The sequence below is a fragment of the Nymphaea colorata genome, chromosome 12 (genome assembly GCF_008831285.2).
Source record: "Nymphaea colorata isolate Beijing-Zhang1983 chromosome 12, ASM883128v2, whole genome shotgun sequence".
NCBI classification, from domain to species: domain Eukaryota; kingdom Viridiplantae; phylum Streptophyta; class Magnoliopsida; order Nymphaeales; family Nymphaeaceae; genus Nymphaea; species Nymphaea colorata.
The window spans coordinates 9,153,297-9,181,227 of NC_045149.1; the positions used below are offsets into that span (position 1 = coordinate 9,153,297).

Here is a 27,931-nt window from a genome sequence, read left to right on the forward strand (position 1 = left end):
CTACTGCTATGAAATTTCTACTTCTGTTTATTTGTGATTAGTCCTATCACCTATGAATATATTAAGTTAATGTACGTTCTGGTGCATCTATAGTCTCCAAATTCCAATATCTTGCATGGGGAACGTTTGACCCATGTTTGATGGTTGGTGTACTTTAAAGTTCAAAGATACTACAGAAGAGAAATTGATGGTTGATGGTTAGTCCTTGAACTTATGAGTTTTGAGACTGAAATAAGTTATTTGGATCGATGTCTTGTATTAGGGAACACATTCTCAATTGGTTCATTATGCAAATCCCAATTAATTAGGCAATATCAGGAAAAGACTGAACTTGAATACTCTATTTGTACTAGAAGGTTAAGTTTTTATGTGCTTGTGGATGTTGTAGGCGGCCAAGACTGATGAGGTTTATTAGAAGACACCATCTGTACAATGCATGCAGCTCACATGCATGTATTCATGTTCACATTAGCATATGGTGCCTCATGCACTTCTAAGTAGTCACACAAAATGTGTTTTTTTTTTTTTAAACAAAAGTCATAAATTGAGTACCTGTTTAAAACTAAAAAAAAAACACACATTTAAAAAAAAACGTAGAAAATGAAAAAAATGCATTTTTTCAGTTTTTTTAATGTTAAATAGTTATTTTTTTAATTTTTATCTTTTCTTTGTTGCAAATCTACTTATCTTTTGAGGTTTGTGTTATTAGCATTTATTTTATTTTTATTCTATTTTTAGTTTTTAAATTTTTTTAAAAAATTATCTTATTTTCCCATATTTTTTCAAGCTCGCCGTATTATACACAAAAAAGACCTGCCCCTTAAAACTTTAAGATATTATTTGTGACTATGCTCAAGTTTGGGGCCAAGAAACCGTGTTCCCATTGCTGATGTGGTTGATAGGGTTACAACTACTGGATTCTCGAGAGAGCAAGTCCGTGCCACAGTTGGGGAAGCTGACTGAGAATGGTCAGTCAGTCAACTTGAATGTGGTACTTGATAAATTGATGAATGATGGAGAGATCCAACCCCAAAGAGGTTGGTTTGGCCGATAAGTTTAGATCTTGTGCCTCATCAATTTGTTGTGTAAAGTTATTCATAAGAAACTCTGTCAAGTACTGTTGTTCACGAACTAAGTTTCTTGTTGGCAGGATATGAATAATCTATTCATTTCAAGCTTGTGCCTGTGTGTTTGGTGAAACTTTGTAGAAGAATGAAGTTCATGGCTCCTTTTTTATTGCAGCTCAGATTTTTCAAATTTGCAAAGGTCGATTGACTGGTAATCCCTCAATTCCTAGCTAATCTGCATGGAAGGTTGGACTGGAAACCTTTTAGGTTGCAAAAGGCTGATAACCTGATATCCCAAGTGTGGTTCTTTCGGCATAACCTTTTAGAGGGCTGTCTTGCTGCAGCTTGCCTTTCAACGAGGAAGGTTGTGCAAGTTTGCAACCTTGTTTTTGAAAACCAGAAAGCATCTGCCTGTTTACTGCTGTAAATCCACTTAGATTGGCTGAGCAGACTCTGTTTTCAATGTAAGCATTAAAGAATTGGTTGGTTTATCTTGCTGACAGCTCAGTTTTAGAAGAGGAGGATGGACGTGGTGTAGCTCATATTGTTGAGCATCATGCATTCACTGCTATTAAGAAGTACACCAATCATGATATTATACATGTTAATGTGCATGTTCTGCTTTTCTTTTTCACTGGATATTCGATGCTCTGTTCGAACGTTTTGTGTTTCTGTTAACGGTCAAGAAAAGGAAAAAGCAGTTTCACTGTTTAGGATAACTGTTTTTTAATTACCATTCAGCTGAAAAGTTTTTTTAAACAAACTTCGAAAACCAATTTTTGATCATCCAAACAAAAACCTGGTTTTTGTCACGTTACCCAAACGGTATAACCAAGGTTTCAAAACTCTTTAAAAAAATTGGTTTTACAAAGTCAGGTTTTGACAAAAACCTGGTTTTGAAGGAGTGTATCCAAACAAAGCTTAGGTTTTAACAAAATCCAAGTTTTGTGAAAAGCAGGTTTTGTGAAAACCAAGTTTTTGAAGTTGTCATCCAAACGCTCCTTAAAAAAACTGCTAAGGGATTAAATTGAGGCAATTTGAGGCTGTCACCCAAACGTCCCTTTAAAAACTGTGAAAGGGATTAAATTGACGCAAGGCCCATGTCGGTTGCGACTTGCGAGCTCTTCTGAGGAGCTCGGTTCAGTCACGCGATGGCCAACACACGTGAACGGGGGAATTTCCTGAGCGGGACAGGCGGACGTCGATGCCTGACGTCCTGCCTCGGCAATCCCCATAACAGAAAGGTGCCCTGTGCTTTTCACTTTCCGACCTGAATGAACAGCAGGAATCAAAAGGCAAAGTGGTAACCAAAAGCGGAATCCCTCAAGGCAGAATGCTGTATCTCATTCACTGTCCTCCAAGACCACCCACGTCGTTCCTCCCAACCTTAACTTTGTGAGAAGAATCAGCCGCAGCAGCAGAAGGGTCTGACCGCCATGGCCTTGCTCTGCGGCACTCCGGCGCCATGCTGTACTCCTAAGCTTGGGGGATTCACTTGGGTGTTTCGTCGAAGACCCAGTTCCAGCATCTCGCTCTTCACGGCTGCCTTTTCTAAAGGTTCTTCAAGGTTTGGTCACTTGCTCGCTTTGCTGCTCCTTTGTTTCCTGTCCCCCGCCATTTTTCTTCCCTCTTTTGGGTTTCGTAGCTGTGACAGAACGGCCCCGCTAATCGTTTGAGTTGATGATTGTACTAGCTGGTGCATTACGATGTCGGGTATTTGCTGGACCAATGGGCATATGTAGTGAAACAATTTGCACAACTTTTAAGTATTATCATTGCTTAGTCAATCAATTTGCATAACTTTTAAGTATGATCATTGCTGTGGCACTTGCGGTGTAAACTGAAAGCTTAGGGACATCTATGCGGTACTTTGGTGATGGCTTCTGGTACGCAAAAGTGTAATTATCCGTTCACCAGACGTGTAGATTGGATCCGTGAACAGGAAAAGGGATAAATAACTGTTCGCTACATATGTGATCCGTGGACGGGAAAAGGGACAAATAATGTTGCTATAAGTTTTCCGGCAAAAAATTTCAAAGAGCTGAGCTGTTGCTGCATTAACTGCTAAACGTTAGATGAATACGGTTCTTGGTAATTAACAATTGGCAAGAAGACGGGCGAGAGCATTTCACGAACTCATGATAATGCCGTGGCAGGTGAATGTTGTTCCATCCGTGGGGATTTCTTTATCGGGGATGATTGGTTCCTCTATTTCCACTATGAAACCTTTTCTACTGTATACGGAAGAATCATATGGAAAAAACGAGTTGCCTGCCACTGAAGGATCAAAATTTTCGTAGTACGACAGATAAGAAACTTAAAGAAATATCAGGTTGATCAACGCTTCACAAAGGGTAAAGTACGCTAGTCATATATTTGCAGAAGGACATACTGAGGGAAGAAATTGGTATTTTAAATGTAAGGTTCCATGAGAAGAAAGTGTGCTCTTAACTTGAGGAAGGCTACTGGTATAAACTATAAATCAACCAAGATAACCTTTTTCATATCGGACATGTAATAAGGTGGGATATAGAAGCAAATTACAGTTCATTGCATAATGCTACAAGGATGTCTAACACAAGGGTAAACTAGCGTCGTTATTCAATCTCTTCAGGAAACCTTTAGTTCTTTCGATTTTTCAAATACTGAGCTAAATTATGGAATTGAACTCTTCTAGCGCATTAAAATTCTGAATATCATCTCAAATTTGAATATCAGAAAAGGGCTATGAGAATACGAGCACCACACCTGTCTCCAGTTTCATGCAAGCAATAAAAGCTATGGAAGTAAATAGGTTTCCTCCTTTGCATTCCACCTATGGTTAGTTCCTTTTGTTAGGTGCGGCCATTAGTTCTGCCTCTTGAGTTTGAGTCTGGTGTATGGATCATGAGACGACCAAGTTTTGGTGCACAAAAATGCCTTAAATATCATTTTCTCCAAAATAGGAAGTATCTGTCATAATGTATGATTATTTTCTTTGGGTAATTTACGTGTAATGCCATGTTGGTACATAGAATTGTATTAGGTTGCATTAGTAACATATGTTTGTGCTACTGTGTGCTCATGGATGGTTGCACATTGACGTGCTGATTGTTGACAAAATTGATCAGATCAAAAGAGTCAATCAGGTAACGTTAATCTTATCATACTGGATGTTATCAAAACTTTCTGAATGTTAACCTCGAGTATTTATTAAAACAGTTCTAATTACAGTTGTGACTAGAAGATTTGGCACATGTCTTCTTTTTTTGCTTCATAATAATCATCTTCATTTAGCCAAGTTCATTAATGGGGATCCAAAGTCAGCGTTTTATGATTATGCAGTTTTATTGCACATCATAGAGCATCATAGTCCAATCAAATATGAGACTATATATATATTCCCAAATTTCCTTTTTGTTAATTTGTGTCTTTACTTAATGCTCAATGCTGCTTCCTGCTTTTCCTTTGGGTGTATGAAATGCAGGAGTGGCAGAAGTTTGAGGGTTACCAGAGCAGGTAAGAGCAATGCAGATCTTTGTAAGGAGCTGAAAGAATTCCTTTTGTCAGTTGGTCTTCCTCCAAATCGTGTGCCATCAATGAAGGAGCTTTCTCAGCATGGAAGGTCATTCTGCTGATGTTGCTTCATAAAAAGAGATCTTGTTATAAATAGAACTTAAAATATTTTTTTCCCATAAATGATTAATGACTTTTCTTTCTTGCACTTGGTTATAACTATACATACCCAAGTTATGCTGCAGTCCATTTCATTCCTTGCCCAAGTGTCGTGAAAGTGTTCACCATATTGGGGGATGGGGTTCAGCTTGTGACTATTTATTAATTTTATTTCATTACATAGTAACTTTTACTGCAGTGGCCATTGTTTTTATGCTTTTTACAGTTGTATGAGGGACTAAAAGGTCTGTATTATGGTCTCCAATGCTGTAACAGAGATGGAACTTGCTTGATATGCAAATCTCATCTATGGGTTCAAGGCAGATTTAATAGCAACTCCTAGTGGGCTCTTGCCATTTGAGAAGAAACTGCCTGAATGCAGGTTTTTGGTTGTAATTGCAACAATGAATCCTTGGAGATGGATTCAAACTTGAACAGGCAGTCAAAAGGTTATTATTTTTTGCTGCCACACAAATAAAACAAGAGTTGTATGTACATGGCATGTTGTATATTCTTGTAATTTCTGTTTTATAATGGAGAGAGTATTATTTTTCCTGTGTTTTATCGGAAAGATTTTAATATAAGGCAAATAAAATTATGGCATAACCAACATTGAGAATCGCAACTTTTCAGCACCTCTTTGTGCTCCTCTCTCATTCTCCTCTTGCAGTTAGCAGATTTTAGTGAATCAATCGATTTCTGATATGGTATCAGGGCAGTGTTAGATTCCAAGACTGAGTTGGTCTCCAGAAGGTGTGTGGTGTGCCCCATAGATCTCCATTGTCTTCTTCAAGTTAAGGTTTTCTTCTTTTTCCAAATCTCGTCCCTTTCTTCCCTAATCTGCCACTTATCTTTCTCTCCTTTACTTCTATTGACTTCCGTATAAATCTGTGTTTCGTTTTCTTTGATTCTCAACACAACTCGGGTTTTATCAATGTCATCATTGCATTAACTTTTTTCTCACTAGGTCTTGTCCTCAAAACCTTAGTTCTTCGAATCCTGTATTCTTTTCCCCAAGCATAATTGGTATTATTGCTCATTCTACTTATTTCAAATAAGCTTTCCTGGTTCAATTTCTCAAATTTGCTTTTCTTAAATCTGATTTGTGTTCATGTCAGGCTTCATTGTCTACATCATTCTCTTTACTCCAAGTTGTTTATATTTAGTTCATGCGAGGCATGTCCCTGCTTCAGTGCATTGTGTTAAGTGCTCCTCTTATTACAAGATGCTTGCTTTGTTCGCATGAGATCAGTCCCAAGTTGCTGACTGATCTGACTGGGGATTGATCTGCCATCCACTTCAATTGCTGATTAGTTTAGTGCTCCCAAAACTCTACAGACAAAAAGAAAAAAGAAAAGTGGAGGATATCTTTCATTATCTAAATTGTAAATACATCCAGCTGTGACCTAAATTATCTTGAGTCATTCTTCTCTTTCCTTGTCCGTAATTATTCATTGGTCATGGAATCTTTCTATTCCCAGTCTGGCCTCTCATCAATTTTTTAAGTCAATTGATTTTTTGAAAAGCTCAAAAGTTCTGATTCCTTGACTTGGAAAAGATGGATACCTCCTTGCATCAAGACCTAGGATCTCCCTAGACACCTGGATGGATCAATTCCAACCCACCAGCATTTGTTGCTCAAATAAGCGACGGGTGAAAAGAGGGTTGTTGCTAACTTCTGCCAAAGTTGTTTGAATCCTGATTTTATTTCTTGGAGGAAGCGAGATCAAGCTTTAGTTGACATATATTACCTAAGGCTTCATCTCAAGAGGTACTTGTCACCATTCCAAATGATTGTTCAGCTATGGAGGTGTGGAATAAATTGGTTCAAACTTATTCTCAAGTGTCAGATCCTAGAGTATTATTCCTCAAACAGGAGTTTTAGCTTCTTAGGAAGGGTTTCTGTGTCGGTGCTAGAATACTTGAGTTGGGTTAAAGCATTGATTGGCTGTTGTTGGTTGTGAAGTCTCTAATGAGAATAAAGTGCAGCAGACATTGAATGGCCTGGGGCCAAATGATTACACACCACCTCTGTCTTATGTTATCTAGGTCTACTATCCATTGAGGATCAACCTAGAAAACTTTTGAAATAAGCGATGACTCTAAAAGAGATGACTGGCTATTTTGGTCTGGGAGCCCAACATGCATGATGTTCTTGGTGTTGGCATGTCCCATTAATGTGGGTATACAGAAGATATTTTTCACGGAGAAAAAGGTCGATGAAGAAACATGTGACATAGTCAAGGGCTAAGTCACATATGAGTGTGTGTATGAGTGCCTGGTATTGCAGTATGGGTTTGGACACATTATTTTTAGAAAATGTAGGTGCAGGAGAAGATACACAAATATATTATGCATAATCCTCAAAAATTCAAAATTAAGCTAATCGAACAACTTAATCTACAAGTTTGATAGTTCATATGTAGTAATATAACCTCATCAAATTAATATATATCAATATGGTTGCATCTTATTTTTGAAATTATCACATCAACAAGTAGATCGTCGAACAAGCATAGGATACCAGATACACAATTATAGAAAGCTAGTGAGCCGAGTACTACTCTTTAAGTCTTTAAATCTTTACAAATATGAATTGGAAGCACATTAAAATAAGAGCAATAGAACACAAAGGTAAGCATGACCTCGTAAATCATTGGAAACAAGAGATCCAACAGTAAAAAGAAACTGAAATCAACAGGAAGTCAGGAATATTCTGAAGGACATATGATGCTAACAGGTAACCAACTTTTGTGTCTACTTAATCAATGGAAATCAACAGGAATTGAAATTAGCTATTATTCCATTTTTAAATATAAGGGAAATTGAAAGTGAAAGATAGAAATTGAAAAAGATATAAAGGAAAAGGAAACAAAATTCAAAATGGTCACAAACCTGAAAGATCCCTTATGAGGTTTTGCATGCTAAATCAGGGGAAAATTGGGTGAAAAATGGTTTTGGATAGTAAACCCCAAAGCAGTAGAACTTAGAAACAAAAAAGGAAAAAAGTCCCTTGCCTGTCTGTTGGCCTCCATCACATCCCATTGCCGGTTGTTGACACATATTGTATTTGGGTCGCCTATTCGGGTTTGGATCTGGATCCGATCCAGTGTGTTACTGTTATCGTCCTTCTTAACCTGTGTAAATGTGTGAATGAAAATCTAAGAGAGAGTGTCTGGTTGCTAGTGGGCACCAGTCCTCCTCACCCGTGGTTTTTTTCTTCTTGTTGAGGGGTTCATTGTTCTCTCATTTTTACTGTTTCTACATGGTATCGGAGCCGAGTAGTTTTTGAGATTACTGTTCAGATTTGACGAAGAATCCCTCGACTCTGTTTGGTGAAAGACCCTCGGTCGCCGTGAAATTCCGATGGACACCATCGACTCTTGCTGGTTTGCTGTGGGATCCCAACATCGCTTGATGGTGCTCCTTCTGCTCTGCCTCGTCGAGCTCCTCCATTGTGGCCCGAGATTGTCGCCTGCCTTTGCGAGCTTCTCCACCGTCGCCCGCCTCTGTGAGCTCCTTCACCATCGACCGCCTCCACCATCGCCCAGCGGGAGGCCTCCACTATCACCCAGCGTCTGCCATCTCTTCAGCGTCTCTCTGCCTCCCTGCAGCCTCTTCTAGTTGTCGCCCCCAACGTTCAGAGTTGCCCGTTCTTGCTCCCGCTGCCTCCCTATTGCTCCCCTCTCTGGCTCGACGTGATGTTCCCTTGTTGTTCATCGTCTGAGACGTCGCCCAATTCTGCTGCGTCATCCAGTCCCAGTGGTGCCTGTCCTCGTTTCAGCAAGTAATCTCTCTCTGTTTTTATCTTCCGCCCTGCTGTTCTGTGTTTGTTGCTACTTCTTGCTGTCTCTCTCCTTGGTGTTGGTGGTTATATCACTGTTGTGGGATGGGGGATTCATCCTCTTCTACTATGAATATTGATCATATTGAGGTTGGGGTTGCTAGAACTGAAAACATACCTGTTCAGGTTACCACTATTCGTCTGACCAAGGAAAATTACCTCCAATGGTCCATTGCTAGCACTATGGGGATTGTTGGTCAGGGCAGGATTGCGTATGTTAATGGGAGGAAGGTTGAACCTGTTGAGACTAGTGCTGCCTGGGACACTTGGTTTCTTGAGGACAACCAAGTTAAAACTTGGATTGTCAATTCTGTATCTTCTGATATTCAACCCCTTATCCTTCGTAAGAGGATTGCGAGAGATATGTGGGTTATTTTAGAACAGATGTATGGCCAAAAGAAGACTGTTCGAGTGTATCAACTGATGAAAGATGTCTATGCTCTACGACAAGGAGATCTCTCTGTGGCAGACTTTTATACAGCCTTAAAATCCAAGTGGGAAGAACTTGACTACTACTCTGATGATACTTGGAATTGTCTCCAAGACCAGCTACGTCATGTAGCCAAAGAATGGGAGAATAGGGTATTCTTATTCTTAGCTAGACTGAACGATGACTTTAAAGGAGTAAGGAGTCAAATTTTTAATTCAGAAGAAGGGTTGAGTATTGAATATGTCTACTCCCGTGTAGAGGCTGAAGAGCAAAGACGCCTTGTTATTACTGGGAAAAAAGGGGATCACATCTCGTATAATGAGAGGTCTGCCCTTGTTAGCCGTGGCCCTGTAGGAGCTGCCCGACCTTCTCGCAAGTGCACTGAGTGCAAGAAGACTGGTCATACTGTGGATTTTTGTTGGGACCTCCATCCAGACAAGAAGAATAGTCGAAGGAGACCTTCTAGTGGGAAGGAATCTATCTCTGAAGCTGCCAACTCTAGTGGAGGAAAAGCCTCTATCTCTGTTGAACATATTGTGAGCTCCGTGCTTATCTAAGTCGGATTGATGTTGGTCAGGCCAAAGTATCAGATGATGTGAAGGTTAACCATGCTTTGGCCATTTCTGGCGAAAAAGATAATCCTTGTATTGGAGAATGGATTGTTGACAGTGGTGCCACCCATCACATGACTGGCAATCCTAAGCTCTTTCACGAGTATAAGCTATCATCTGGAAAGGAACGTGTCTCTCTTACTGATGGTTCATTTACCACTGTGGCATGAAAAAAGAGTATTTCTTTGTTAAACAAATTTTTAGTGCATGGTGCCTTACATGTTCCTCACCTTCCCTTGAATCTTTTGTCTGTCAGCAAGATTACAAAGGAGTTGAATTGTGAACTCATATTCTGTGCAAATTGTTATGTTTTGCAGGACTTGGAGACTGGGAAGAGGATTGGGATTGGTTTAGTGTCTGAAGTTTTATATCGTCTTCCGATTCGTGTGGCCAGAGCTTTTATGATAGCAGTTAGCAGGACAGAGAAGAAGAGAAAAGATTGTCTTCAGTTACTTTGTATTGGCATGAACGCATTGGGCATCTCCCTTTTGGGGTTTTGAAACAGTTATTTCTTGATTTATGTTCTAGTTTGGACATATCTATGTTATCTTGTGATGTATGTCAGTTTGCTAAACATGTTAGGGTTTCATACCCTGTTTCCAACGGTCGTGCTAATGAAGTTTTTTTCCTTAATTCATTCTGATGTGTGGGCCTTCGGGAATTCATATTTGTTGTGGTTTTCAATATTTTATAACATTTATAGATGATTACTCAAGGAGTACCTTTGTTTACCTGTTGAAAGACCGTAGTGAAGTGTCTATGTTATAGAAACCTTCATTCTTCTTGTGGAGTCCCAATATGGTGGTTTTGTTAAGACCTTTCAGTCTGATAATGCTCGTGAGTATGTATGTCAAGCTGTTGAGGATTTCCTTCAAAAAATGGGGATTGTTCATGAGATATCTTGTACCTATACCCCTCCTCAAAATGGGGTTGCTGAGAGGAAAAATAGTCAGCCGCTTAATGTCACCAGGGCCATCTTGTTTCAAAGGAATCTTCCAAAACATTATTGGGGAGATGTTGTTCTCACTAGTACATATTTGATTAATTGTATGTCTAGTCGTGTGCTAAATGGGCGGACACCCTACTCTATGCTTCCAGGGGATCGTCAACCCTTTCACCTCCCTCCTCGTGTCTTTGGATGTGTTTGCTTTATTCATGATCACGGTCCTAATGTTAAAAAACTTGATCCAAGGCCGATTAAGAGAATATTTGTTGGGTATCCTTCTACTCAAAAAGGGTATAAGTGTCTTGATCTTACCACTAGTCGTGTTTACGTTACCAAGGATGTCACTTTCTTAGAACATGTCTCATATTTTGGTGAGAATCCTCTTCAAGGGGAGAAGTCTATGTCAGGGAAATAGTATTCTTCGAGTCAGGAAATTCAATTTACAGATTTTTTGGGGTAGAAGCGGGAGGAGAGTCCTCCGGCTGTAGATGTGTTTGAACATAAGAGGAATGAAGCGTGTTCCACTGGAACGGAAGAGGAACGCAATCGCTTGTTTGGGTAGGTGTACTCTAGGTGAGGAGTTCGTACAGATGAGGTGACTGATGGTGAGAATTCTGCTCCTAATCCCAATGCCACTTCTTCCTTGGATGACCCAAGTCGTGCTCAGGAGAAACCGGTTGAAAAAGATATTCAAACATGTAGAAACACGAACCACAAAGAGAGAGAGTGGAGAACGAACACACAATCTACGTGGAAAACCTCAGAAAGAGGTGAAAAACCACGGGGAGGCTCTGACCTAGGGGCACACCGCAACCCTAGGAGAGAGAAAATTATATTTCACTTAATTCAACACTAAACACAAGTGACAATATAAAGAGGGAGAGAGGAGAAGCCGCCTAGGGTACCGAGCCCGCCTCGGTACCCGCGCCCCATAGAACCGGGTCCAGGAATGGATCCGGTTCCCACAGCAACATAATCTAACACTCCCCTCAAGCTTGGCATACATGTCAAACATGCCAAGCTTGCTAACATTCTTTTCGAATGAAGAAGTACAAAGCCCTTTAGTTAGGACGTCTGCAACTTGATCTTCAGACTTCATATATGGCAGAATCAGCTCCTTTGAGTCAATGCGTTCCCGGATAAAATGACGGTCAATCTCCACATGTTTGGTCCTGTCATGTAGAACTGGATTATTGGCAAGATTAATCGCAGACTTGTTGTCACAGTACATCTTCATTTTATCTCCCAGTTCCACACCAATATCAGTCAAAAGAATCTTCAGCCACAGCATCTCTGTAACCCCCATTGCAACAGCCCTGTACTCAGCCTCAGCACTAGACCTCGAACATACTTCTTGCCTCTTACTTCTCCAAACAACTAGGTTACCTCCAAGAAAGATACAATACCCTGTAGTAGACCTCCTTGTGTCAGTGCAACCTGCCCAATCTGCATCTGAGTAGCCCTCAATAGTAAGTTTGTCTTGTCGAGCATACAACAGTCCTTTTCCTGGGTCATTCTTTAGATATCCCAACACTCTTTCTGCACTCTTCCAGTGACAATCCGTGGGAGCATGCATAAATTGACTTAGCACATTTACCGCATACGTGATATCAGGGCGAGTTAGAGTAAGATAGATAAGCTTACCTACTAGCCTCTGATATCGCCCTTTTCCTTCCTCATCCAGAATAGTGCCCGTCTTGATACTTATCTTAGTTCCCGACTCTATAGGAGTAAGATAGGGCCTACAACCAAGTTTGCCTGTCTCCTTTAGTAAGTCAAGAGTGTACTTCCTTTGATTCATAACCAGCCCTGTCTCTGATCGAGCAATCTCTATCCCCAGAAAGTATCTCAGCTTACCCAGATCCTTGAGGTCGAATTCTTTAGCTAATCTCTCCTTCATCTTTCTGTTTTCTTCTTCGTCACTGCCAGTGACAATCATATCATCAACGTAGACAAGGAAAAGACTCACCAGACCACCTCTCTGCTTTATGAATAGGGTATGATCTCCATTTCCTTGCTTGTACCCAGTAGACTTCATAACGATCCTTAGTCTCTCAAACCAAGCTCTAGGCGACTGCTTCAAGCCATACAAAGCTTTCTTGAGGTGACAACATTTTCCCTCTTGAACATACCCGGGAGGCATGCTCATATAGACTTCTTCCTCCAGATGGCCGTTCAAGAACGCATTTTTAACATCAAGCTGGTCCATGCGCCACTTCCTGTGCACAGCAAGAGCAAGAATAACCCTCACGGTCTTCAACTTTGCAACAGGGGCAAAGGTCTCAAGATAGTCGATCCCATACTTCTGGCTGAACCCCTTTGCAACCAAACGAGCTTTATATCGATCTACAGTGCCATCAGGTTTGTACTTCACGTTGTAAACCCACTTAGAGCCAACTAAGTGTGTCCCTTTAGGGATATCAACAACTTCCCATGTTTTGTTCTTAGCTAACGCACCCATCTCCTCTGTCATAGCATGTAACCACTTGGGATCATCCTTAGCATCATCCACCGACCTGGGAATAACAACTTTGGATAAGGTTGTGATAAAACATTTGTAATTTGTACTGAGCTTAGCATAAGAAACAAATCTCTGAATAGGGTGAGAAGTACATGACCTGGTGCCTTTGCGCACAGCAATGGGGAGCTCTTCATTCGATGGACTTGGGTCATCCGGGGAGATCACAGGATTGGGATTGGTTCTATCCTCATCACCAACATCTTCCACTGTAGCTTTTTCCTTTCTGACATAAACCTGGCCAAACAAGTGATCCCGGGCAACAATGGGCTGAGCATCCACCGTGACCCCTTCCATATGGCTGCCCTTCTCATTACTGACCGTGACCGTGTCAATCACACTGGGACTAACCTTGTAATCCAAAAACTCCATAAACTGAATTAGCTGATTAGAGGAATACTCTTCCCCTTTGTTCCCAAGACACTCCCCCTGAAGAGGATTCACCGAAAAATATGACTCATGTTCATGAAATGTGACATCCCTCGAAACATACACTTTGGAAGTAGTAGGATCCACACATTTATACCCCTTCTGAGTGGAAGAGTACCCCAAGAAAACTCCTTTAATAGACCGGGGATCAAGTTTTTTGAGAGTAGGGCTATGATTATGCACAAAACACCTGCACCCAAAGACACGAGGGGTAAGAGGCCACGGATTCTGAGTGGGCCACAGGGTAGAATAAGGAGACTGACCATCCAACACCCTAGTAGGCATACGGTTAATGAGATGTGCACTAGTGAGAAGTGCATCACCCCAATACCGCTTCGGGACATGACGTTGGAACATAATGGCCCGGGTAACATTCAATAGATGACGATTTTTACGTTCAGCTATACCATTTTGAGGAGGGGTATAACTACAAGAGGTTTCATGAACAATACCCTTGCCTTTCAAGAATTCATCAAGGGATTGGGAGACATATTCCCTAGCATTATCCGTACGGAAAGCTTGAACAGTAGTATGGAATTGAGTCTCAACAAAGGCAACAAAGTTTTTCACAACGGCTGGAACCTCACTACGTTCTCGCAACAAGTACACGAACGTACATCTAGAGTAATCATCAATAAGCGTCAAAAAATAGTGACAACCACCACACGTGGGTACTCCAGAAGGACCCCAAACATCGGAATGAACTAAGGCAAACGGATGAGTGGTTTTATTCAAAGAAATAGGGTACGAAGCCCTGACATGTTTAGCCAATTGACACACTTCACAAGCGAAGGAGTCAATTGAGACAGAAGCAAACAAATGAGGAAATAACTTCTTTATTAACTGGAAGGGTAGATGTCCAAGACGCTCGTGCCATCGCAGAACAGTAGATCTATCGTTCACACCAGACAAGTGACCACTCGTGGCAGAAATCAATGCTGAAGCAACTTGTACCGGCAGCCTGTAGAGCCCATCAGTAACCGAACCAATCCCAATCTTCTTCCCCGTCACCAAGTCCTGCAGGGAACAATGATCAGCAGAGAAAATCAGATTACAGTTTAATTCTTTAGTAATACTGCTGACAGAGAGTAAGTTCACAGGAATATTTGGAACATGCAGGGCATTGTGGAGACGGTATTTGTTCAACAGGGACAAGCTCCCTTTCCCAGCCACAGAGATAGAAGACCCATCTGCCATAGACACGCGTTGCTTGCCAGAGGAAAGTTGATATTCTTGAAAGAGTTTAGAGTCCCCTGTCATGTGGTGAGTGGCTCCACTATCAACAATCCAATCACCAAGAGAAGGGTTACCTTGATCAGTCGAGGCAACGAGAGCTTGGGCTAGCTGAGCCCCTTCAGACGTGGAGGACTCCTCAGGGGTAGTAGATAGACGGCTGATGTACGCCTGTAGCTCCTTGAGTTGAGCAGGGGACAACTTGGACTTTGCACCACTAGAAGAATTGCTCTGACTGGCGTCAGACACAGAAGGGCTACGCTTGCCAAAGGGGGGACGACCTCTGACCAGTCTCTTCTCGGGATGAAGATCCCAACAGAAATCCACCGAATGCCCCAACTTGTGGCAATGAGTGCAATGTCGGGCAGGACGCTGCCCAGTCCCTGAGGCACGGCTGACAAAGGCAGAAGGGCCATGACCGGTGTCAAGATGCATCACCTGGCGACGTTGTTCTTCAGACTCAACACGAGCATATACTTCCTCTATCCCCGGAATCTCATCACCATTAAGAATCTGGCTACGAATAGACTCAAATTCATCCCGCAGGCCTCCCAGAAACAGAAACGTACGGTCCATCCATTCCTTTTCCCAGTAGAGGGAATGATCTGAACCGCATGTCCACTCATCAGTCACATGATAATCTAACTCCTCCCACTTGGTCTTCAGGGCAGCATAGAAGGCAGCAACAGACAAATCACCCTGTGTCAGAGAGTAAATACTGCGTTTAATCTGATAGGTGCGCAAATGTCTCTTCTTGCGACCATACATCTTTGCAAGCACAGTCCACATATCAAAAGAGGTCGGCTTCCGCAGAATGAGGGGCTGAATATCGGATGACACGGAGCTGATAATCCACACCTTCACTTGGCTGTCCTCCAACGCCCACGTCGCCCATTGAGGATCAGATTTGATGGGCGCAGGTTTGTCGCCAGTGATGTAAGAGAGACGCCCACGGCTAGTAATCCCAATCTCGAGAGCGGCAGACCAAGATAGGTAATTGTCCTTGGTCAGACGGATGGAGGTGACCTGGATCGGCACGTTCTCAGTCTTGGAGGCGCTGCCCGTGTCCAGAACGGCATCTTTTTGAGTCCCCATCGCTTCTGCCATCACAAACAAGCACACAGCAACAAGAGGCACAGCAGCGGGAATGAGGCAACGGCGACGGGAAGGAGGCAGCGGCGACGGCGGCGGGAATGAGGCAGCGGCAACGGGAAGCAGGCGACGGCGCAACACAGAGGCCACCCACGGTGGCAGGAACAAAGAACGGGGCGAACGGAGGACCGCGGAGGCGTAACAGAGGACGGCGGCGGCGGAACAGAGGACGGCGGCGGCAGAGCAGGGCGACGTCACAAGGGCAGCAGCGACGCCGGAACAGAGGACGGCGGCGGCGGAACAAAGGACAGCGGCGGCAGAGCAGGGCGACGTCACACGGGCAGCAGCGGCGGCGCCGGAACTTCAACGGCGTCGGGCGACGAAAAAACTTGACGATCCTCGGAAAAAACGCTTCTCCAACTCCGCTGGCTCTGATACCATGTAGAAACACGAACCACAAAGAGAGAGAGTGGAGAACGAACACACAATCTACGTGGAAAACCTCAGAAAGAGGTGAAAAACCACGGGGAGGCTCTGACCTAGGGGCACACCGCAACCCTAGGAGAGAGAAAATTATATTTCACTTAATTCAACACTAAACACAAGTGACAATATAAAGAGGGAGAGAGGAGAAGCCGCCTAGGGTACCGAGCCCGCCTCGGTACCCGCGCCCCATAGAACCGGGTCCAGGAATGGATCCGGTTCCCACAGCAACATAATCTAACAAAACAGAAACTGAAAATGAAGAGCTTCCCATTGCCCTGAGGAACGGTGTCATGTCATGTACTCAACACCCTATTGGTAGCTTTGTATCATATTCTAGACTGAGCAAAGATTACAAATGTTTTGTATCATCTCTTTCTTTGGTTGTGATTCCCAGGACTGTTACAGAGGCTCATAGTGATCCCAAGTGGACTCATGTTATGCAAGAAGAGATGGAAGCCTTGAGCAAAAACCCAGACATGGGAAGTGGTAGAGATCCCTGAAGCGGCTCATTTGGTTGGATCCAAGTGGGTCTACACCATTAAGTACACACCATATGGGAATGTTGAGAGGTACAAAGCTTGCCTGGTTGCCAAGGGGTTTAGTCAGAAGTATGAGATTGACTGCTTTGAGATTTTCGCTCCCGTTGCTAAGATGAAGACTGTTAGAGTTATCATTTCTCTAGTAGTGTTGAAGGAGTGGAAGATGTACCAACTTGACGTTAAGAATGCTTTTCTCAACAGAGACAGAAGAAGTGTATATATATATGCCCCCAGGATATGAGAAACAGGGAAAATACTGCAAACTGAAGAAAGCGTTATATGGGCTCAAGCAAGTCTCCCCGAACATGGTTTGAACGTCTTAGATTTGTGATGAGACAACATGGCTATAGTCAAGGAAACAAAGATCATAGGTACGACCCTTGTGCTGAATCAAAGGAAGTATACCTTCGATTTACTGAAGGAGACAGGAAAACTTGGGTGTAGGTCGACTTATACTCCTCTGAATGCTGGACATAAAACTCAGCATTAAGGATGAAGAACCTCTTTGTGAAGAGGCTAAGGGGAGGTATCAACGTCTGGTTGGAAGATTGATCTACCTCACTCTGACTAGACTTGATATCACCTTTGTTGTTAATGTGATGAGTCAGTTCATGTATGTACCTACGGATGCGGCTGTCGACAGAATCTTGTGCTACTTGAAGAGGAATCCTGACAATGAGCTTCTATATGTGAAACAAGGGCCTATTGGGATTGAAGAGTATTCTGATGCAGACTGGGCAGGTTGTGTTGATACTAGAAGATTTACTTCAAGGTACTGTGTCTACTTTGAGAGAAATCTTGTTGTTTGGAGGAGCAAGAGACAAGATGTTTGTTCCCGCTCAAGTGCAGAGGCTTAATATAGGGTTGTTGCTATGGGAGTGTCAGAATTACTATGGCTGAAAGTATTGTTGACTGATATTGGGATAGAGACTGAAGGACCTATGAAGATGTACTGTGATAACAAGTCCGCAATCAATCTGGCCAACAACCCTGTGTTACATGACCGAACAAAACATGTCGAGATTGACCGCCACTTCATCCGGGAGAGGATTGATGTCAGAGAGTTGATTCTACCATATATGAAGTCTGAAGACCAAACTGCTGATGTTCTGACTAAAACCTTACCTTTGACTCAGTTTGAGAGAAATGTATCCAAGTTTAACATGTTTGATATGTATGCCCAACTTGAGGGGGAGTGTTGACATATATTGTATTTGGATCACCTATTAGGGTCTGGATCTGGACCCGATCCAGTGTGTTACTATTATGACCCTTCTTAACCTGTGTAAACCCTAATTTTTTGATGTGTGAATGAAAATCTAAGAGAGTGTTTGGTTGCTAGTGGGCACCAGTCCTCCTCACCCGTAGTTTTTTCCCTCTTGTTGAGGGGTTTTTCACGTTACATCTGTGTTAGTTCATTGTTCTCTCGCTTTTACTGTTTCTACACCGGTCATCATCGGTAGTGGATCATTGTCTCTGTCACTAACGATCGTTATCACATCAACTTGCCTAAGGAATGTTAAACGGGGAGAGACAGTTAGAAAACACTAAAGGTGTCGACAGATAGATGAAGACGTCAAGCGGTCGGAGTTCAAAATGTTTAGTTTTAACATTTTGGTCTGGGTTTGACCTAGACCCAATCTACAATGCACCCAGTTTCCCTAGCCTACCATGTCAAAAAAAAAAGTATTGACATGGGTATGCCGAGGCGACTCACATACCCATGTTACTCAGGTTAATGGTTATTGCCTACTTCTGAAATGCAGCCTAACATTGATGCAAGAAGTCATAATTCAAGAACCAGTCCCCCATGTTTCCTATGGAATAAACGAGGGGCATATGAAGGCAAATGCAGCACAGAGGAAATTTGAGAAAAGGGAGTAATTGTCAAATAGAAAACAGCAAGATATGTCATGGACTGGTGGAGATGTGAAAAACTGCTCTACTTGATGTACTATCAGGACTAAACTTGAAATAAAATTATTAAGAGGTGCAGTATGTTGACTCTGGGGCAGTGACTCATATGACAGGCCACTGCAGGATAATTCTCCAATTTAATTCATTCTTTCAGTAAAACATTATTGTAGTTGGAGACAGATCTTATCAGCTTCACATGGGAAATGTCTTTATTCCTCAATGATATTCTTTTATTTGTTTGTCGAATGTCATTCACGCTCCTAATAACAAGAAAAATGTTGTTTTAGTTTCCAAACTTTTGGATGATACAAATGCTTCTGTGAAATTCAATCTCTTTTGTGTCCCTCAAGGACTTATGGACGAAAGAGGCATTCAATAAAGGGGAGATAGAAGAATATGTACATTTTCTAAGGGGATCCTTCTTCCTATGTTCAAGATTACTTTGTCTTGAAGTCATCATTCATGCTTCATGATTGCATTGTTTTGGAGCCTATGTCTGTCTGATCAGCCATCATCCTCAGAATGTGTGCTTAGTTTAACAAAAGTATTTATATTATGTAAAAGCACACTTGTTTATCTATTTAATTTTTAAATTGAAAAACAAAAGAGAGAGAATGAGGGAGGCCTCCCCCTGTCGGACCCACACAAACCGGGAGTGTTCACATTTCTCTAATAGCTGTTTCTTCTAGTGAAGTAATACGGCTAGCAGCCACACCATATTCAATTAATATGCTTATGCTACATTTACAGGCAAGATCTTGCCAATATTGTAAGGCGAAGGGGGTACAAGTTGATAGGTGAACTCCTCAGAGGTTCAGCAAACACTGATAGCAAGACAGGCACAAGCACTACGGCTGAAATTAATTTCATTAATCAGCTTGATCAGCAAAATTCAGGTACCTATCTTTCGCTTTTTGGGACTTAGTGCTTTTAAGGCTTAAACTAAAAGTTTATGAAATTGTAGAAGGTCAGGATGACAGGAGTTCTCCATCAGAAGGTGATCATTTCTCTCATCTCCATGGTTCTAATGATGTATTTCATAGTATTGATGACATCCACAAACAAGAAGAATCTCCTCATCCCATATCATTGCATGAAAAGGCAGCGAGGTTTGTTATGACCGGAGAGCTGGAATCAGCTGAAGGTGAATATTAATTAAAGTTTGTAGTTTGTTGCATTCGACAAATCACACCATCTATTCATGTAATTATATGGACATGATAGTTTAGTGCTGTATCACTGAATAACCGAGTTTTAAATTCCTGTTAGTTTTGACATAACACTAGCACAAGGACAAAAGTGATAGCACTTGTGACCTTTAGTATTACCGAAACTTTGAAGAACTCTATTTCTTGCAAAGTATGTATTCTTTAGAGCTGACCTATTGCTTTAATGAAAATACCACTGGCTCTGCTTTTAATTAATGTGCACATCACATGGGTATGTATTGTGTATTTTAACAGCTTCTGATGTGTATTAACAGGCTTAAAGAATTTCACAGACCAGACAAACCTTGAAATGGTGTTACTGGTTCAGAGATTGGGTCATCTTGAGACTTGAGAGCGTATACTAGGCGGATAGAATTGGTTCGATGCGAGGAATGCTATATGTTTTATGGTGGAAGTTGTTTTTATTTGTTTACCCATGAAATTACCTACTTTGACAGAAGGAGACCAGGTTACCACCAGATGGCCTCGTATTTATGTTTCTTTTTATGCTGCCTACCCCCCTCTGAGCTAGTAACTAAAACCAAAAAGTGGTCTTGCTATTCCTCCTTTTATCTTAAGATGATAGGGAGGTGGTAGGGTTGCAACAAGCATTACACCAACTCAATTGGTTTGCTTCAGTTGTTTTTCTTTTTCTGTGCTTTTATACTATTTTCCTATGAGAAGGTCAAGAACCAAAGCTGGCAGACACACACACACACACACATACACACACACATGTATGTATATATATGTATGTATATCCATGTGTAGACTCATACATGCATAACTAAAGTTAGTATGGTTAATGTCAGCAAAAGTGTGTTCCAAAACTATAAGGATTTGTAGTGTAGTAGCTTTAAAGGTGTATTTTTCAATCAAGGTCCTCTGGTGGATCTCGATCTCTTGTTCAGAAAATCGGTTGCCCATAGTTGAAGTTTTCTAACAGAGCAAGTTACTTTGCACTGCTAATCTCCAAGAATATGAAGAATCAAACTTTTCTTAGATTTGCTATAGTTGCTGACCATCCACGAATACATTTTCAAGACTTTTTGATTTGGTATTCTAGTATATTGATCATTATATACCTTATATTTGAAGCCACTTCTGAGCTTCAGTCCCAGTAAGTTATTGCTAAACAGTGGTGCTTAAAAGAGAGGGCAGAAATGCTGATGGTATTGTAAGCTATGTCATATGGACTTGGCTAAATTCCGCACCTGAGTTGACACATCTCCAGTGCATATATATTTTTGTGTGGCAAAAGTATCGGTCAAAGTGTAGTCATAAAAAACACGTTTTTTTCTTAAATGCGAAAATAGCAGTTTAAAACTTTAAAAATGCCATTTTTTTCAAAAAAATGTCAAAGTGAAAAAACGTTTTTTTCTCCTTTTTTTCCATCTTATTCATTTTTTCACTTTTTTTAATGCCAAACTGTTTTTTTACCTTTATGTTTGTATTATCAGTTTCTCACTTATTTTATTTTCCCCTCATTTTTTGTTTTTTTTTTAAAAAAAAAAATCTGTATTTTTCCCCTTTTTTTCAAGCTTGCCATAGTATACCTAAAAAAAACCTTGCTGTTTAAAATGCGAGAAAGTTTTTGTGACTATGCCGATTCAAACTGTGTCAGGGACTCGGGTGTAATCAGCTGCACCCATCTATTTTTTGTCCGTACTAGGTGTACACCTGACTTGAGTGAGCAGCACTTGAGTGAGCAGCACATTGGACAAAATCATTACAGGTCAAATTGCACACCTGGATTATTTATGTTAAAAAATTAGACCCAGTCAATGTTGAGAAAGTCCGTAGTCATTTTTTAAATTTTAAAAAACACAAAAAAAGTAAAAAAGAGCCAGAACACGACCCTTCTCCCTTACTCTCGTCTCTCTCTCCCCCCTGCCCCACCCCCCCTCCCTCTCTGTGGTTTCATGTGGCCTGTGACTTTTTGTGTGGCTTATATTGATTAGAACTGAACATGTCGTGTATGGTTTGTTTTGAAGCTCATTTTGATTTGGAATGGATCTGTTTTATGTGGTTTCTATGTGAGTTCATATTGAATATGTATCGGGAATCTATGAGTATTTTCTTTTCTTTATCTGGCTTTTTTTAATATTATTTCGGTAAAAAACTAAAATAAATTTGTCTTATATAGTTATATAGTTTGTTGAATAAGAAAAGTTTTATGTTTTAGGAGGTTCCTTGTAATATTAAAGAGTTATAAGATCTCTTTAATATTTTCCTTATTTCCCATTGAGTTATTTTGTAAATCCCTTTTTACCCTAATCTCTTTTATAAGAGAGATAAGGGTTATCGTAATAAAAGGTTCTTTTAGTTCAATCTCACGGCAGCTTCTCTCTCTCACTCTCTTCTCCTCCGCTGCAACATGGTATCAGAGCTACGGACGTGACTGGAGACTTGAAGCACACAGCCAGCGCGCGGACGTGACGCACACCGTCGGCGATCCTCCGTCTCCTTTCAGGCTTGATCTCTTCTACTTCCTCCGTTTCTTTCTCCTTCACCTCTCGCCTGTTCTAGTTGCTGTTTTCCAGCAACGGAATAGTGTGGAGGAGTCTATTCACGCTAGGAGAGATGCGTGAATAGACTCCAGCAGTGGATTTTTTTTTTCAGAAGTGTATATAGTATCGCAGCTGTGTGGGAGTCTGCGCTGATTAATCGCCTATGATTTGATATGTTATATGATCAACGCAGCCAAGTGGAGGACTGCTATCTATGACGTCTATGGCAAGTTTATGTTGATGGTTTTATTTGCTGTCGTTATTCATGATCTGTGAAGGATAAACTGTGGTACAGCAGCGTTAGATGCATAAATAGATAAGTCGTTGGTCAGCACAAACAATACAAACAGTGGGGATTCGTTTTCAGTTGTGGGCTTGCTGATAGCAGCGTTTTTCTGTCTTCAGATTGCAGTCCTCTTTGTTGTGGTAATGCTGTCAACAGTTGGACAGCAGGTTGATTGTTTATGCGCATCTAACTTTGCCGTGTGGGACGTCTGTTCTTGTTGATCAGTTTCTTTTTCAATAGAAATATATATATATATATATTCTCTTGCTATTGGTGGTTGATCTCTTGTGGACAGATTTATGATGGCTGAAAGTAATAAATCTGATTTTTCTCATGAAGTTAAAAGTGGAGGAAATCCATTTTCGTATGGTTCTACTGTAAAGTTAGATGGATCTAACTATGAGATTTGGTCTCCTGTGTTTATGATGTCTGTGATTGGACATCAAAAGGAGCATGTTATAGAAGAAAACGAACCTGTTGAAAAGAGTGGAAAATATAGTTCATGGAAGGGAGATAATAATATTGTCATGTCATGGATCATGAATAGTGTGCAACCCCAAATTGTATCAACTATTGCATACTACACCTCGGCTAAGCAAATGTGGGATTTCTTGAAACAGACTTACTCGAATGACAGGAATATTAGCAAAATATTGCAGGTAGAGGAGGAACTACTTAATCTGCAACAGGGTGACCAAAGTCTTGCTCAGTACTTCGCTTCCCTTAAATCCATCTCTGAGCGACTTAAAGCATTACGTCCTCCATGTCCAACATGTTATAAGACCCATGGTGAACAGTCTATGGTTGCGAAATTCCTACAGGGTCTCTCCTCTGAATATACAGTAGCAAAGGCTCAGATGCTGACTGGAGCAGAAATCCCTGATCTAGCTGAAGCCTACAACAGGCTTAGTCGTCTTGCTGTGACCCTCTCTTTACCTGCCAGTGATATCCATGCCTCTGCCTTAGCAGCTTCAGGAGGACGTGGACGCGGTTTATTCAGGGGAAGAGGCATGGGCCGTGGGTCAGGAGGAGGTCAGGGGAGATTTCAGTGCACTTATTGTGGGAAAATAGGTCATTTGGAAGACAGATGTCGGGATAAACATGGTCGTCCTACTGCAGCGCCATCCTTAGGGAGAAATCTTACATCAAAGCTGGGGAAGAACTCTTTACAGTCTTCTATTGGAGCGGCCCAAGCAGCGTCATCAGTAGTAGATGGGTCTTTATCTTCTTCTCAGCCTGAGACAATGACTGTGAGTATCAATAAGTCAGAGTATGAGGACTTTCTAGCACACAGATCTACTCAGCCATCGGCCTCCACAGTTATGACTGACAGCGCTATGTCTGTTGACACTATCTCACATGATACAGGTACTACTTGGATTATTGATTCAGGGGCATCGAGGCACTTTTGTAGTACGCCTTCTATGTTTACTGTGCTACACTCACTACCTCAGATACGTCATGTGAGACTTGCAGATGGTAGATTGTCACCCATTATGGGATATGGAGATATCAAGATCTCTCAATCTATGACTATTCCCAATGTGTTATATGCTCCTAAGTTTCCCACAAATTTGTTATCTGTCGGACAATTGGTTAATGATTTACATTGTCGTGTTACGTTTGACTCTGGTTTATGTTCATTTCAGGACTTGCTAACTGGGAAGACGATTGGTGGAGGCTATGAGAAAGGGGGCATCTACTTCCTGTCGGATCCCGTGGGTATTGCAGCATCATCGATCACATCGTTGTCCTTCTCGTTCCAGTGGCATCTCAGACTTGGTCATCCATCTGTCTCCAAGCTCCGTCATCTCCTTCCACGTCTCTCCTTACTTGAGTCGTTCCGGTGTGAAGCTTGTCAACTTGGCAAACACACTCGTAGTAGTTATTCATCGAGTCTTAATACGTCCAGTTGTGGACTATTTGATCTTCTTTATGTTGATGTGTGGGGTCCTAGCAGAGCTGCTAGTAGGTCAAGATTTCGTTATTTTCTTGTCATCGTAGATGATTATTCTCGAGTCACCTGGGTTTTCCTTTTGAAGGAAAGGTTTGAAGTCGTATGTACTCTCAAAAACCTTATTATAGCCTCACTCCTATGTCTACTGAGATGCCACGGTCTCCAGACCCACTACCTATTCCTCCTATTCCTTTGGAGTCGTTCCTTGTTGAATCTCCTTCGTCTGTTGTGTCCAAGTTTCGTGATCCACCGCTGGTCTACACACGTCGACAGGACCCTTCTCATAATCTTTTGTCAACCGTTTCTCAGGAGGTAAGTACATCTGAAGCGCATAACCCTACTCATTCTGATCCTTGTCAAGACTTACCTATTGCTCTTCGCAAAGGCAGACGGCAATGTACTTTACATCCTATATCTCATTTTGTGTCTACTGATGGGGTTGGTAAAAATATGCAACAATTCATTCATGCTTTGGCTGCTCATACAGTTCCTACGTGTCACCAGCAGACCTTATTAGACACCCAATGGAGACGGGCTATGCAAGATGAGATGGATGCCTTAGTGCAGAGGGGCACTTGGGAACTTGTTGATCCTCCTCCTCGATGTGATATTGTTGGCTCAAAGTGGGTATTCACAGTTAAGTATAATTCTGATGGTTCTTTGGAACAATACAAAGCTCGATTGGTTGCTAAGGGCTACACGCAGACCTACGGTGTGGATTTCTTTGAGACCTTCTCTCCAGTTGCTCGGTTGGGAACCATTCGTCTTATTATTTCTGTGGCTGTCCACCATGACTGACACATGTATCAACTGGATGTCAAAAACGCCTTTTTGTATGGTGATCTTGATGAGACTGTCTATATGCAACAACCACCGGGATTTGAACGACAGGGGGAGTGTGGAAAAGTGTGCAAGCTGAAGAAAGCTATTTATGGACTTAAATAGAGTCCTCGTGCGTGGTTTCACAAGTTTTCCGAGGTAGTCTCACAGTGTGGCTTTGTAAGATCTCCTCTTGATCATTCCTTGTTTATCAAGAAGGCTTCCTGAGGTATAACTGTTCTCGTGGTTTATGTTGATGATATTATCCTGACGGGTGATTCTGATCAAGAAATTTCTGATGCAAAGCTGTTTCTTCAAAAACACTGTGACGAAAGATCTGGGTCCTCTACGATACTTCTTGGGAATAGAAGTTGCTCGCAATGGGGAGGGTGTTGTTCTCTCTCAACGGAAGTATGTTCTTGATTTATTGCAGGACACAGGGATGCTAGGAGCTAAACCGGCAAATTTACCTATGAATTCACGTATACATCTTCTTATTGGTGATTTCTCTAGATGTTGTGACAAGCTGAGCATGTTTAATATGTATGCTCCAGCTTGAGGGGGAGTGTTGAATAAGAAAAGTTTTATGTTTTAGGAGGTTCCTTGTAATATTAAAGAGTTATAAGATCTCTTTAATATTTTCCTTATTTCCCATTGAGTTATTTTGTAAATCCCTTTTTACCCTAATCTCTTTTATAAGAGAGATAAGGGTTATCGTAATAAAAGGTTCTTTTAGTTCAATCTCACGGCAGCTTCTCTCTCTCACTCTCTTCTTCTCCGCTGCAACATAGTTTATGTTGAATCTTATTTTGTATATTGTATATACACCCACACCCATTTTTATTTGTAAGAGAGCTGCATCTGCAACTGCATCCTGCACCTTATGACATAGACAATGAGATATGATGATAACGCAGGATTGATAGCCAAAGGCTACAATTCCACAGTTGCAGGTGAGTTGTAACCATGACTGCTTGTGGTGACAACAGTCATAACATAAATGATTTTGTCTGACTATCTAAAACAGTCTCGTGAGTTGGCTTCTAAGTATGATAAATCATGGAGGTGGGATGTTTGCCTTGCAGGGCTCCGTCCAACATCTTGATTTGATAACTTTACTATGGCTGTTTTTTTTTTTTTTGATGCATAAAAATTTATTTGATCCTACAACAGATCTCATCTATATCCAAGAATTGATGTTTACAATTATTATTTTTTTGTGTAGATGACATGATAAGACTATGGATTAACACTTGGATATAAAGTGGATTTTAAGTGTTTAAGCATTACCTTGATCAACTATTCAGAAAGGCCCTTAGGCAACGTAATTTTCTCTTTTTGGGCTTGAAGAATTCCGTTTAGAATCTTATGGCATACCTATTTAGCTAATGTAGTGGTACATGATGGACCAGATATAAGGTAAAACATGTTGATGCACTAATAGAAGCTAATGATGATTTCATCTGGTAATAAAGACACGAAGGAACCGGACTTTGGAAGGGCCAGCCTATTAATAAATATCCTATTTAGTATCATCTTGTTGGCAGTCTGATTTATACGTCTCTCGTCCGCATGCATTTCTATGCACAATCAGCATCCGAGTTGCTTCCAGTCACGTGGATTCTTGGAAGTGTAGGAAGTATTGTTATTGAAGGAATGACAGTGACTCAAACATATTGATAAAATTTCTGATTTATGATATTCTAAAAGTCAAATTTAGGCGTAAGGCCAAAATGGCATGTCCCTGTGTTGTAGGGGAGAATATGTCAATGCTACTTTATCCTTCCCTTGTGTTCACTCTGAACACTGACAGCGAACTGATAAGTTTCCTTACAAATATTCATTATTGCTTAACATCTCACCCTTGTTCCTAACTTGCAAATATCGTTGTATTGTTACCTTCAGCTTTGATGAATATTGCAAACCGAAACCATGAAAACCATCAAATCTGCTGTTATTAGAATCTTCTCTTTGATACAAGTGGAGCAGCACTTCAGGTTTGCTGCTGAACAGAAAAAACATATTCTATACGAGGATTGTAGCCCTAACTTATTTACTAAATAAGCAACAAGAGATCAGATTCCCCTTGTTAGTGAAGCCCTTTACAAAGTAAACCCTAACCCTTAGACATAACAAATAAAAGAACACCTAACTTAAAGAAATAAAAATGGACAATCATGGACTTTGACTCTAACTCAAAGTGAGGATTATTCAAATATTTTGACAAGCTTAACGTGTCTGAAATGGACATAGATGTCATTTCATGTTTATTGTGCGTACAACTCTGACCATGTCATATATCTAGCTGACTCCATCACCTTTTCTTTTCTTTCTTTTTTTATGCCCTTAATAAGGTGTATCTATGTATTCTTGTTTATCATGGGG

The 27,931-nt window shown here is 41.2% G+C and overlaps 1 protein-coding gene across 8 annotated transcripts in view; it reads left to right on the plus strand.

Annotated features, from left to right (window-relative positions):
- The first annotated feature begins 2,159 nt into the window (after window positions 1-2,159).
- LOC116266449 (protein PTST homolog 3, chloroplastic) overlaps window positions 2,160-27,931 on the plus strand; it is a 45,448-nt gene continuing 19,676 nt past the window's right edge. For 6 of the 8 annotated variants that reach the window (XR_007575115.1, XR_007575116.1, XM_031647675.2 and 3 more), the window contains exons 1-4: window positions 2,160-2,634; window positions 4,534-4,671; window positions 19,517-19,662; window positions 19,731-19,910. Coding sequence is in view for 6 of the 8 variants with exons in the window: in XM_031647675.2 (XP_031503535.1) it covers window positions 2,504-2,634; window positions 4,534-4,671; window positions 19,517-19,662; window positions 19,731-19,910 (595 nt within the window). In the remaining 2 variants the exon portion in view is untranslated. The remainder of the gene's footprint in view (window positions 2,635-4,533; window positions 4,672-19,516; window positions 19,663-19,730; window positions 19,911-27,931) is intronic. The other 2 variants (XM_050081055.1, XM_050081058.1) reach the window with 2 other exon arrangements.